A 14084-nucleotide genomic window follows, 5' to 3' on the forward strand; every position below is an offset into this window, starting at 1 on the left:
CCCCATCTCCTACGAGAGCATGGACTCCCACTCTGCAGAATGGGAAACTGAGTTAGTCTGTGACTCAGCAGAGCCTAGAACTTAAGAAAAGACCTAAGGGAAAGCGCTCTCAGCCTAGGGCATCTAACCTTAAACCCAATTTCCTGCCTGAAATCCTTCCTGGCCAAAAGATTTCTCCTTAGAATGGTTGCCTACCTGCCTATTGTCACGTCAGGTGGTTCTGCCCAGCCTGAGCACAGGAGGAAGGCTAGTACTCACTTATCATCATGAGGCACGTCTCGTCATTGAAAGAGGACCAGTTGGAGTTGACCAGAGCCTGCTTCAGCTCCTTGATGGAGATGTAGCCACTGTGATCAGAGTCCACTGACTGGAACCAGGAGTAAGCCTCAGGATCCACATTAGGGGGGGCGCCACCTGCAGGAAGGGGTGCAAACCAGGGGAGCCAGATACAGGTCTCAAGGCCAATCTGCAGAAATGCAGGGAAGGGCCAGTCTCAGTGCCTCCCTGACTTTTGACTCTGCCCACCCTCCAAGCCTCACGAATCCACTCCTCCCAGCCCCGCCTTCCATCAAGCCAGCATCCTTACACTGGTGGAGAAGACCTTCGGTGTAGACTCAAGAGTACTGCGGTTGACTTCTACTTGTGAATCTGTTGGGCTTTCCCTATAGTGTGCCAGTCACATCTCTATTTGATTTTCAGTTTCTAAGGAACAGGGTCTTGTCCGGCTGATTAACAATTCTCTGAAAAGAGATTCTCTCTTCTCTACAGACTGGGGACCCAAAAATGTTTGCTGAGTACCTAACAAGCACAGCCCAGAGACAAGTACCTGAGAGTCCCAGCAGCAGGGAGCTCTCTGGGGTGGGAGCCAGGTTTGATTATCCAGGCACAGTGGAGAGCTGGCACGGCCTACCAGGAGCTGCCAGAGTGTGCGTGACCATGGAGCTGCTCCTGTCTTCCTTCCCTACCACTTCCCACGTGCATGTGCATCCCCATCGCCGAATCTCCCTAAAGACATCTCTGACACCTCCTCATACCACACATGCAGAGAGCTGCCCAGTTCTGTCAGTTCCACAAACAGGTACCTCCTCCTTCTCCCTGTTCCTCCTGCACCTGCCCTGATTCAGATACCTCTCACCTGGACTGTTGTAACAAACCAAAAAGCCTAGCCGCATTATCCTTACAGTGACTCTGTCACACTGCACCTGCTACCAAGCAATCTTTGTATAACTGAACTGTGTTCTCACTGATTTACCCCGACCTCAACTCAAACTCTTCAACGGCTCCCAAAATCAAGTCCCTATAAAATCAAGTCCCGTATCCTTAAAACAGCATTCCGGGGCCCCTACAATGGGGTCTATTCCTGCCTACCCCTCTCACTTTGTCCTCGCTGTCCCCCTCACACCTCTGCTCCAGCCCAGATGAAGCACTGCATTTGCTCTTACACACACCTGCACACTTCCACCAGAGCCTTTACTCAATCTGTTCTGCCTCGTACCCCTTCTCCTTCATCTCTTTGCAACCATTTCCTGTCCACCCTTCAAAATCCAAATGAAATGCTATTCCTTCCATAAAGCTTTCCTATTCTTCTGTCCCTGGACAGGCAGCCTTCCCCTCTTCTTTCTACTCATTCTCTTTTATGGCATTGCTCACTCCACTGTGGACATGTTTTTTTCCTACCACCTTCCAGGTTAGACTTGGAGCCACCTGTGGGCAGGATCTCAGCCTAACTCAGCTCTGAATCCCCAAGGGCCAGCACAGAGCCAGACACAAAAAGGGAAGGGGCTCAATTCATGCTAAAGTTCGCCTAAGTTCAAGTCTCAGCTCCCCCATTTTGCAGCTCTGGTTATTATTTAAGTTCTCCGTGCATTGGTTTTCTTATCTGTAAAATGAGGACACAACAGCATCTACTTCGTAAGGTTATTGTGAAGATATAATGAATACATGAAAACCCTTAAATCAGCACCTGGCACAATCTAAGCACTATATAACTGCTGATTATTAGTGCCGTTGTCATGGTTCAAATAGCTTCGTTTGTCTGTCGGGAATATCTAAGTAGCTTTGAGGAAAAAAATCATTCACTTGGAAAGAGACGCAGGGTGAGCTGGGGGATAGGAGAAGGAGTGGTAGATGAAAGTGAAGAAGCACAGAAAACTGTCTTAGGAAAAAGCCAGTTACACAGTATCGCCAAACCTACTGACTTAACTGGCCACGAAAGGACTCCTCCACACAGGCAGGATCAGAGACAGCCGTGAGCAGCTGTGCAGCACAAAAACCATCGCCCAGCCTCAAAGGTGAGGCCAGAAGTTTGTCTGACTGAGGGACTATTCTGACCCGCTTGGATGAAATCCAGGCAGACCCCACCTCCCTTCCTAAAACAGTAGCTTTGTCATGGGGGAGCGAGGGCCACGGCCCCTAGAACGGCTTCTGTAACATGTGGTCCCTGCCGTTTGCATGGAAGAGCTCAGGCTCTGGAAGCAAAGAGCTCTGATCCTTATTAGGTTGTGTGACTTTACATAAATTGTCTAATTTTCTGAGTACTGATTCCCCCATTTCTAAATAGACCTACTTCCCGGGGTGGTTGTGATGATTAAAGAGCAGCAAATCAAAATTTTAGCAAAGGGCCTGGAATATGTGCAGTCCCATTCCTGCAGAGGAAGGGATATTTGAACTGGGCCTGAAAAGATGCCTAAGAGTTGTGACAGGGAGAAGAAAAAGCATGTGGCAGAGGCACAGAGTGTGTTCAGAGTACTCCGAGGGGTCTTGGGTTAATGGGAGGGAGGGGCAATGCAGGAGAGGAGACCAGAAAGGCCCTTTGGATCTTGAGTGCCTTTAGGATCTTTCCTGTGGGCAGTGGGGCACCTTTATTGGTCAAATTTGTCTTGCAGAGCAGTGGTGCTCAAACCCCAGATCCTGGATTCAGTGGGGCTAAGGTGGGGCCTCCCAGGTGACCAGTGCAGGTGATTTATGCATCGTGCTTTAAAAAGCACTGCTCCAGAGGGCCTGCCACTAGCTGCACTAGAGAGGAGGCAATGGTGGCCAGGTGAGAGGAAGGTGCAGAAGGTGAGCAGCTAAGAGCCTGAGACACATCTCTCCTCCCCTCTGCAGCCTGAGATTCTCTCTGGTCTCAGGCCTGGGAGAGATAAGCCTCACAGCCAGGGGCTCCTTTCCCTGCAATAACATCATGTAGGCTCAGAGACAAGATTTTAAAAGGATGAGGAAATCCACCATGAAGCTGCTGAGCTGAAAGCAATCAGCCAGAAGCTCTGGGGTCTGATAAGATAAATGCCCTGGCTCACAGTTTAGAACCCTCAAGGTTTGACCATTTCCCTCAGGGCCTCCCACCCAGGTATATATGCTGAGATGCTTCAGCTTCCCAGCAGCGCCATTCCCTAGAGACGCTTCAGGTACACGAGAGTGGTCCAGGCTGCCACTGGCTTGGTCCCCTGGGAACAGCATACTGTGAAGAGGCTGACTGAACTGAGTTTGGAAGGAAGCAAGGGACTGGACACTCGCCTTCCCTGATCCCGTCTAAGACCACTCAGAAATTTTCAGAGTCCAAAGGCCCCACCCAAGATTCTCTGCCTCCACTGAATTGCCAAAGCCCCCTCCTCATTTCCCACCCTGTCCAGTATCTTACCTTTAATATCTCATCCCAACATTCTCCTGCCTGCCTCTGCATCTTTCAGTAGTAAGGCTCTTGCCACATCTGCTGTCACATTAAATGCTAAATACTTCTTTGCTAAGAATGCTCCAGCATGAGTCCTCTCACAGAATACAGATTAAGTTCTTCCCATGTGCCCATGTCTACCTGCATCTTCTCACTTCATCCTTATTAACAATGTTGCGAGGTAGAGACATTCACCCATTTTTCAGATGTGGACACTGAGGCTTACAAAGGGAACGTTATTTGGTCAGGTCAGTAAGTAGTCTGATCTCAGAAGCCCAAGCTTGCAATGGCTATGCTACCTTGCCTTTCTACATAGAGTGGTCCATCCCTCTTACACAGAAATGGGGCTTCTCCCCATGTCAGACTATATTACTGTCTCTAATTATTTGCTAATCTCCATCCCCCTTCCTTATAAGAGCATTGTGTATCCTTTCCACTGCTTGGTGGATTGCAGAGCCCCTTCATTCCCATCTTATTGATGTCAGGCTTGACTAGGGGATGTGGTTTGGCCAACAAAACATAAGCAAAAGAGAAATAAAGTACTTGAAAGCACAAGCTTTAAGAGGCATCATGCATTTCTGTTAGTTTTCCTGCCCTTTTTTGGCTGACACGAGAACAGCATATCTCAAATAGGAGCTGCTCTTCCAGCCTGGATCCTGGAAAGAAAAGATATGTGGAGCGGAACCTCAGAGGCCAAATGCATAGCTGCCGACAGGTAAGCAAGAGTAAATGAGTGCGAGCAAGCAATAAACTTATTTGTTTGCTGTTGCAAGCCAAAGAGACTTTGGAGTTGTTGTTACCACAGCAAAGCTAACTACTAGACTTCTCCTTCTGCTGACGTGAGCTGAAGCTAGAAGCAAGATGCTAAGAGGCCGGAAATAAGGCTGACTGCACGTCAACAGGAAAGGCAAGGATAGGCCCTGCGCAACTCAGAACAAGGTCAGGGGTACCTGGAGCCCAAGATCCCTACTTACCTGGAGGAGGTCTCTGTCCATAAGGCCCAGGATGCTGAGCACCATAGGAATTTGGAGGTGGCTGACCATAGGGACCCCCTGGGGCTGCACCACCATATGGTCCTCCCGGAGCTCCAGAGGGGAGTCCCCCAGGGTTGGGGTGCCCGTAGGGCCCTCCACCACCTGGTGGTCCATAAGGCCCTCCAGGAGCAGGGCCTCCTCCATAACTGCCACCAGGGGGTACCCCACTGCCATACTGCCCTCCACCAGGGTAGTAGCTACCCGGAGGCGCTCCAGGCGCTTGTCCTCCAGTTCCTGGGCAGCCCTGCGAGAAAAGCAAGATATTGGTCAGAATGACAGGGCCAGAAACTAGCCACAGCATGGCACTTGACAGTTATAAAGCACTGCCACTGCCATTCTTTCAACTGATCCTATATGCAGGGCTGGAATTATGACCCCATTACTCAGATGGGGAACCTGAGGCTTCTAGCGGGGATACAACCTACCCAATGTCACACCACCAACGACCAGCAGTCAGGGCTAGAATCCTACTCTCCTGGCTCCCCTTCCCCGCACACTAAGGGGGCTCCACAAGGGCTGGGATCATATCTGGTTTGCTACTTTATCTCCAGCCCCAGTGTAGGATGGATGCTCAGTAAATATTTATTGTATAAACAAGTAGGCAAATGAATCCAAGAGAATTCCAAATCCTCGTCCCGTGGTATCTTCGTCTCCATCTGCAGAATTCCCTGTGCATAAGTGATCTCCACCACATGCCCCCGACACTCTTCAGTCACATAGTATGGATTCATCCTTAGCATGTCTTCCTTACCCTGCTCTAGCTCATGATGCAAAAATATTTCCCCATCTTCACTCATGGCTCTGTGAGACAGGCAGGCAAGTACAATGGTTACAAGTCAAAAGGACCAGTCCAAGTTCGGGTTAGGCCACTTACTAATTGATCTACTGACTTACTCTCTCTAAATCTCAATACTCTGTGCTCTAAAATGGGAATAATAGTTCCTGCCTACCGCCCAGGTTGGTATGTGAATGAAATGAGACCAGTCACATAAAGAGCTTTGACATAGACCCTGGCACAGAGTAAGCACTCAATGCACATTAACTATTAATAACAGCACCCTTCTATAGAGCAGAAAACTCAAGTCCAGAAAAATCACACACAGACTGTGTGAAGAGACTGGGACCAGAATTCAGGTCTCCTGACTGCTGAGCCCAGGCCATCTGTATATTAGAGCACATAGGGGAGCATTCTCTCTCCTATCCATGTCCCCACACCTCCATCCAGGGATCCCTGAGGCTCAGAGTCTTCAGCTCCACCTCCTTAAACGGCCAGCAAAAGGCCCAGCAGAGCACAGCTCCATCACATCTGTGGACAGGTTGAGCTCAAAGGTACAGAGAGCAAACAGCTGGGCCCAGTTCTGAGGATTGTGAGGATGGTGTCACCTAGACATGTTCTAGATCAACCTGCAAGGTACCCCAGTGGCCTAGTCACTGAGAGCCTGGAGCCTAGACTTTCTCTTTTTATTGTGTTTGATAGCTTCTGGGGGTGTTACCCTCAAGGCTAAGGCCAAATTCACACTTCACCTGATAGGGGGTCTGCTTGCTTAAAGAAGGAAGGCTTCTTGAGGGAGGACAGGAAGCAGGCCCTTCCACCTTCCCTACTCAGCATCATGGGAGCCCTTCTGCCTTGGAAGCTAGTAGCAAGACTCCTTCACAGACAGTGAAGTCAAAGGCAAATAAATCTCTGCTCTCCCCAGCTGAGTTCATGACTGTAGGTCAGAGGCTTAATCTCTCTAGCCTATTTCCTCACAAGTAAACTATAATAATTCCTTCCTCACGGAATTGTTCTGCAGATGATAAGAAATAAATTCGGCAGAATTTTGTTGGTTTAATTTTTAGCTAAAGAATCTTTTGATAAAATAAAAATTTTAAAACCGATCAAAGAAAGTTGCTCTGGCTGAATTTAAGGTGGGGATTCCAGAGTCCCCACCATGCAGGCCCCTCCCTTGCTAGATTGTAAGAGAGCTCTAAAGAAGCCTCAATGACTCAAAAGACAGTTTGAAAACCATTAATATAAAAACAAAAGTTCTTACAACAGTGCCTGGCATAAAGAAGATTATCAATAAATCACAGCTGCTACTCTTATTATTATATTATTATTATCAGCAAAGCCCTGAGCCAGGTAAACTCAGGGCAGGGCAGGGGCAGGGGGACATAAAGGAGAGTGAAACATTCTGAAGGAGCTCACAGTTAATAGGAGAGGAATGGAAACACTCTCTATAACATCTTAAAAAACAGCATAAGGAAATAGGCATTTAAAACGGACGCATAAGCCATGTGCCATAGCATCACAAAGGAGAAAGGATGAAATCAGGGAGGGTTTCCATGAGAAAGCAGCATTTGAGCTGAGACTTAAAGAGTGAAAAAGATTCCCAGGGAAGTTGGAGACGTGTGATAGAAGAGGTGGCTAGGAGGTCAGTTACCTAACTTAACCCCTTCAACTTACAGATAGGGAAACTAAGGCAGGAGAGGGGAAGGGACTTGCTTGGGTCATACTGAAGAGCTGGAGACAAGTGGAGCAAGATCACTCCCACCCACACCTAAGCCCAATGACTCCCAAGGCCTCCTGCTACAGCCTTCTCACCTTAAGCAATAGGGCGCAAGATTCCAGGTTAAAATAGAAAAGGGGGTGGGGACTCTGCAGAGTCTGGGCATACCCAAAGAACAGGCTGCACACCAAGCCAGGAAGTAGCTGCTCTATAATAACTCCTGTGAACAAAGCCATAAACTAGATCTGGCTTAGGACACCTAAGGCAGTGGTTCCCAACCTTTCTGGCACCAGGGACCGGTGCTCCTATGAGAATCTAATGCCTGATGATCTGAGGTGGAGCCGAGGTGGTGATGCTAGCGCTGGGAGCGGCTGCAAATACAGATGAAGCTTCGCTCCCTCTCCCGCTGCTCACCTCCTGCAGTGCAGCCCTGTTCCTAACAGGCTACCGACAGGTACCAGTCCATGGCCTAGGAGTTGGGCACCCTTGACCTAAAGCACAGCGGCCCCCCAATGAAATACCCGCAGGCCAACAAAGCACATGCTGCCAGGCAAGTCTTCCCTCCATATTATATTCTTGGGGGCCTCGTGCAGCCTGGGAGCAACTAAACTCTTTCCTTTCTGCCCTGCATTAAAGCTCTCATGTGAATAGTTTACAAAGCACTTTCACATACACACAAACGCTACTGACAGAATCCAGCCAACAATCCTGTAACAGAAAAAAGGAAGCCATTAGTAAGCCTATTTTTAGATGAAGAAATTGAGGTGCACAACTATTAAAAGATTTCATTCGGCAAGCATTTACAGAGCGACAATATTGTGCTAGGCTCTGTGCTAGGCCTGGGGGCACAACACTAAATAGGGCCTGTCCCTGGGGAGCCCACAGATAGTTATGATACAGTCTGATCAGTGCCAGCAAAAAAATCTACTTAAATGCTATCAAGGAGGCATGAGCAGAGGAATTTGTTCTGTTTGTTAAATGATAAATGAACATAAAATGAACAAATGTATGAAATGGGTCAAGGAAGGCTTCCTGGAAGAGGCAGGAGTAACACAGGAGCTGGCACTGAAGGATGCATAGGCCTTTTCCAAAATGAAGGCAGAGGACGACATTCCAGGACAGAAGGGAGAAGAGAGACAAAGGCACAGGCCTATGAGCGAACAAGGAGTGGTCAAGGAATGGGCTAAAAAGCAGGGGGCAGGGGCAAGAATGCAGTGTGAACTCAAAGGCAGGCTCTTACACACTCCTTGTCCAAACACCTTTCCTGCTGCTTTTCAGTTAGCTGGTGAGTTACTGGTGTCTTAGAGTAGTTTCTGTCCATCTATGGTCTCCTCCACACAACAGTAAGCACCCCAGGGACAGACACTGGGCCTCATTCATCACCGTACCCCAGGGTCCAGCACAGTGCCTGACACCTGCAAACCTCCATAAATATTTGAAGAAATGAATACCGCTCTAAAGAATTTGGGCTTTATGCTGGAGGAAACAGAGCGCCATAGAAGGGTTTCCAGTAGGGGAGGAACGTGATCAGAGCCTTGTTTAGAGAATTAACCAGCGGCAGTGTGGAGGATGAGCTAGTAGGGGAGGCAGGAGGCCAGGCGCTGGGCAGGCAGGACTTGAATCAGAGAGCAGATTCTGAGATAGAGAGAACGGGATGGATTCTGAAGCTATTTCAGAGATAGACTAGACATGACTTGGCAACTAATTAGATTAGGGAGGAGATGGAGCAGGGAGTGAGAAAAGGCCAAGTGTTTAGAATGACTCAGGTTTCTAGCTTGCACAAGATGAAGGAAGTGGAGCTACCAACTGAGGCAGAATCCCGGCTAGAAAAATGGTTCCCAGGGTCACCGAGTTGTTAGTAAAGATTCTGAATCAAAAATGAAAATCAGAGTCGCTGACTCCAGGTTCTTTAATGCTACTCCATGCTGCCAACCCTTTTGAGAGGTTTTCCAGGAGCATTTCACACTAATAAACATAAGATAGTGAAAGGGAAAAAAAATACAGGAAGAGTTCAGTAACCATGGTTCCCAAAGCTTCACAGAAATATTTGAGTGGGGGAGGAGCAATTAACATTTTATCGAGACTCTGCTAGATACTGCCATTTCAATTGGCTCTCACTGATGCTCGGTCCTGTGAGGTAAGTGCTATTATGCCTAGTTTACGGATGAGCAAATTAAGGTGCACAAAGTTTAATACTGTGCCTGTGATGACACAACTGGAACAGGTGAGGTGGGATTTAAATTGGGGTCTGCATGACTCTACTCCACTACCCTCTTCTGTGTATTCAATAAATGACCGGGCATCGACTATGTGGCAGTGCCAAAGATTGTCCTAAATGTATCTGTCAAATATAATGGATTTCTACAGTGGAAGGGGTTTAAGGAAGAGGGCTGGATTAGGAGTTCTTTTAGAGGCATCACGCCCAGAAATCAGAGAGACTCAGAAGAATCTTATTCTTTTTTCACCCCAGACCCAAACTGAGAGCTGCAGTATTGGAAGAGATCCCAAAGACTCTACAGTCTAACCTCTCAGTCAGTGTTGGAATCTCTGGAATCTGTCTGTATACCTGCAAGTGGTGGGGAGCTCATCCCATCCCACGTAAGCCACTCAGAAAGTCCTCTATTTTCTTTTGGCTCTGAGGGCTCATTCTTCTACCTCCAAAACTCTTGTGAGGTTAAAGGTTGGTCCATGCTGAGTCCTGACGGGGAAGAGAGCAGGCTACATTGCCAAGATAAGCCCGTGCTCTGGAGCTACCCATCAAGTGCCCACTGGAGGAGGCTAGAGCCCATTCTAAGGGGTTAAACAATCACAAGACATAGGAGTGGTTTGGACTATCACCAACAGAGCCTCCCAAAATAGTTAAAGGCCAGAAACCTGCAGCCATTAGACAGCGAGCCAATAATGGTCCCAAGATTTCAATTACCACATCTGTGCTGACGCTCCAAATGTGCCGTCTTTCCCTCCAGCCTCATCTCTCCTGCGCTGCAGACCCAAGTATCCAACAACATCCTGGACATTCCTTCCAAATCTATTCTTCCCTATGTTCCCATCTCAGCAAATGAGAAACCCTAGTGCCCTCCTGGACACCTCCTCTTTCCTCCCGTCCGATGCCTCATTAGGCACCAAGTTTTCTCAACTCTACCTCCCAAATGATTCTCAAACCATTTTCACCAGGTCACTGTCTCTCTAACCTAGATTAGTTCAATAGCTTTGAAACTGGTTTCCCTGCCTCCAGTCTCTCTTGCTTCAACTCATTTTCAGTGCCCCATGGCAATAGCTCCAAAGCACAAATGGGAGAAAACTCTTCAGCGGCTCCCTCACTATCACTACTCTTAGGACAAAGTCTACGCTCCTCAAAAAGACATCTGATACTTGCTTACCTGTCTGGTCTCATTTCTTACCCCTTTCCCCCTCTTCATAGCAACTGGACTAATCTAAAATTCTCCCCAAATACTGGTCTCTCTCACTGCTTCCGGTCTTTGTGCATACTATTCACTCTATTGGAATACCATTCCTTTCTTCATCCAGCTACCTCCTAGTGGAGATTCAATTTTGGGCTTAAATGTCACCTCCTTTAAGAAAACTTCCTGCCCTCAAGACTGAGTTAGGTATCCCTGCTGTTTCTGTCCTAGTACCTTACACTTACTTCCACTTAATACTTACCAACTTACTCTACAATTTATATATCTGTATGACTCTTCCACTTGGGAGTATTTACTTTATGCCAAAACACCGTATCAAATACTTTACATGGATTATATCATTTAATCTTCAAAGTAACTTTTGAGGTGGGCACTCTTATGACCCCATTTTAAAGAAGGGGTAACTGAGCCTTGGATTTTTCCCAGAAATTTCCGCAAGGAAATGGCAGAGCGGGGATTTGAAGCCAGATCTCTTTGGCCTCAGAGACCAAGCTCTTCAGCACTGAAACCCATCAAGCTGGCTCCCTCACAGGACCAAAGGGTATCTGAATTTTACTATTCCAACACCTAGTCAATGCTTGAGGACCCTGGTGCAGTGGAAAATTACAGTTTTGACTCCTAACAGTAGGCTGGAATCCTCTAGGGCTATGCACTAGGTGGAGAAGAGGTGGCACTAAGTCTTTAGATGTTTTAAAACAACCCAGTCCCTTTCTTGTACCAGAAAGGAGCTGGACAGGTGAACAAGGGCATGATGGGGGAATAAAGCAGTTTTTCTTCTATTCCAGACATGTTTCTCTCTGTGCTCCTTTTCAGTATTTCACTGAGCATAAGCCCAAGCAGCATGGCATGATAACAGCGATCACAGCAGGAAGAGTTATGCCATCATGCACTGGCACGAACGGTGTATTAGCAATGTGCCAAGCTCTCCATAGGCTTTCTCATATTTCATCCTCATTTCAGCCCTATGAAGTATTAGTCTTCTCTTTTTATAAGTAGGAGACTGAGACTCAGATCCCTTAGATGATTTGTCCAAGGGCATATAACTATAAAGTAGAATTAGGATTCCAGCTCCATTCTGTCTAAACTGGAAGTTCAAGCTCTTGATTTCTATGTCACTGCTTCTAGGATGCATACAAATTACCTCTAAAAGCTTATTAAAACGTAGATGCCTCGGCCCTTCCTAGGTGCAGAACAAGTCTAAGGTAGAACCCCCAAATCTGCTTTTTTTAACAAGCTCCTAGGTGATTCTGATACAGACCATCCACTGAGAAACAACAGCAATGATTTCCCAAACAGTGTTCCTTAGGAATACTAGTGTCACCAAAAGATGACCAAACATTAAAAAAAAAAAAAAAAAAAAAAAAAAAGAGTGTATGTGTATGAGGGGGTTCCATGGCTCGATAAGTTTGAAAAATACTGCATATTTAACCCTCTCTGGAATATTTATAATGGATTAACAAATTAAGAATTCTGAGCTGCCCTGTGGTGAACAAACTTATTCAGCAGTATTTAACAGAGTAATCCCCAAATTAAACCACAAAGCCCTCCTCTATTAGCAATTCCTATTAACGTCTCACAAGACGCAGCAAATGGAACAAAGCTTGGGAAACACTGCTTGGTTATACCTCCTCCTAACTCCAGCTGTGTGGGCCTCTCTCTCTTCTACCTCTACTAAGTATACAATAAAAGGAGTTCTAAGTCTAGTGCTGGCCTTATCTCCTCACTTGCTATGTATGACCTCGGACAAGCCACCTAACCTCTCTGGGCTACTTCCTTAGCTATAAATTGGGGGTAATACTCCCTGCTACCATGCCTACAGGGCCTTCATGATTGAGACAATGGAGGTCCAAATACTTTGTACAAAAACTCCTGCATGGGTTTTATCCCCTAAATTAGTGTGATCTTGGGTAACTCAAGAGTGCTCTCTGGGCTCAGTTTCCTCCTTTTAAAATGAAGGGACTATTTTGAGGGTCCCTCCCAGCACTCTTCTAGGAGTCTAGTTAAAAATCAAAATACTAAAAGGTAGCACCTGTTATACTTTTAGTAGCACCAAATGGTTTACAATCACTTCATTACTCTTCATAACAGCGCTATTAGGTAAACCCTATTACATGGCCCTACTTTACGGAGGAGGAAACTTCAGCTCAGAAAAGCAAAATCTCTTGCTCGGAGGGTTCAAAACCATTTAAGTGATGGAGCCAAGGTGTGAACTTTCCTCTGACTCCAAACTGTACTTAACCATTCTACCATTCTGTCATCCAACAAAGCATTCTGACCACAGCATCACCTTGCTTTGTTCTTGTCTGGATCAAAATGGTAACTAGGTAAGAGGTATTGGCTCACAGCTTCCGGGTCTGCTGCCTAACTGCCTGGTGACTTCGCTGTGTCTTCTATGGGTTTCACTTTTCCTATGTGTGAAATGGAGGTGTTGGACTAAGTAGTCAAACAAGCTCACTTGTGGAGCCTGCTAAAACTACAGATTGTCCTGATTATTCGGATGCAGTACATCAGGGGTGTATTTTTATCCCAAATGATACCCACGGATCACTGTTTTAAAAGTTCTGTTGTCGTTGATGACCCTGCCCCAGGGCCCCCTCGGGAGCCCTGGGAAGGCGGGGGGCCCAGGCCGAGCTCAGCTTGTGTGTGAGGTCCAAGGTCCCCAAATCCTCAGGTGCGCGACGTCAAAGGGGGCGCGACATCACCTCTCAGATGTGTAGACCTGAGTGACGTGAGATTGGAGCGACCGATATCCCTTTCCCCTTCTCTCCCGCGCGAGACCTCAGTGTGGGAAAGGCACAGAGGAAGCTCGGAGAAAGCAAAGCCTAAACTTGGAAAGGCATCTGCCTGGATTCGCCCGCCCCTCACAAACTCACCTGCCCGTACGGATAGCTGGCCATGGCGATTTTGACGTAACATGTCGACGAGGGCGGGGCTTCTCGGTGTCAGGCCCGCCCCCGCCTTGCTGGTGGGGAAGGCCCGCTTTTGATTGGATAGTCGCGACTGTCAATCCTGTGCACTTGGGTCGACGGAAGTGACGTTGTAGGGTGGTGGTCTGGTGCCTTTTGGAGAGGCCTGAAGAGCTAAGGGTCGGGTGGCGGTTTCCTAAAATCTTGTGCGCCTTACTGGCATGGCTGTTCCTTTCTTTCCTGGTGTAGAGAAAGCCCCAAAGCTCGTCAGGCCCAGGTATTTAGTGAGAAGCTTGGGTGGGGTGTTGCAGCGGTAGCCATGTTTTAACCTGGCAAATGGGACGCATGATAATGGCGTAGTTGCTGGTCTCACTCCAAGTTTCCGCCCGAGGAGTGCCCAGGCGGTTACTGTGACTGTGGGGAGTAAACCGAGGCCTCCTGGAAAGGATAAAGGCAACGGCTGAAGTACTTCGCTCAAATGTGAAGTTACCACATGCCAGTTAGTAGCTTTGAAGTGGGATTTGTCGTCTTTGGAGAGGAAAATCCCAAACTGTCAGACTGGGAGA

The 14084-nt window shown here is 47.5% G+C and overlaps 1 protein-coding gene and 1 long non-coding RNA gene across 2 annotated transcripts in view; one reads left to right on the forward strand and one right to left on the reverse strand.

The window, feature by feature from the left end:
- Window positions 1–13615, reverse strand: part of PEF1 (penta-EF-hand domain containing 1) — a 16740-nt gene extending 3125 nt beyond the window's left edge. The window contains exons 1-3 of the mRNA XM_011357812.2: window positions 13486–13615; window positions 4642–4945; window positions 259–414 (exon numbers count right to left, since the gene is read on the reverse strand). Coding sequence (XP_011356114.1) covers window positions 259–414; window positions 4642–4945; window positions 13486–13509 — 484 coding nt within the window. The 5' untranslated portion in view covers window positions 13510–13615. The remainder of the gene's footprint in view (window positions 1–258; window positions 415–4641; window positions 4946–13485) is intronic.
- An 82-nt stretch (window positions 13616–13697) lies between these two features.
- Window positions 13698–14084, forward strand: part of LOC111738193 — a 3641-nt gene continuing 3254 nt past the window's right edge. Inside the window, exon 1 of the long non-coding RNA XR_002779749.1 lies at window positions 13698–13795. This is a non-coding gene — a long non-coding RNA (uncharacterized LOC111738193). The remainder of the gene's footprint in view (window positions 13796–14084) is intronic.

The sequence above is a fragment of the Pteropus vampyrus genome, unplaced genomic scaffold (assembly GCF_000151845.1).
Source record: "Pteropus vampyrus isolate Shadow unplaced genomic scaffold, Pvam_2.0 Scaffold36, whole genome shotgun sequence".
Classification (NCBI taxonomy): Eukaryota; Metazoa; Chordata; class Mammalia; order Chiroptera; family Pteropodidae; genus Pteropus; species Pteropus vampyrus.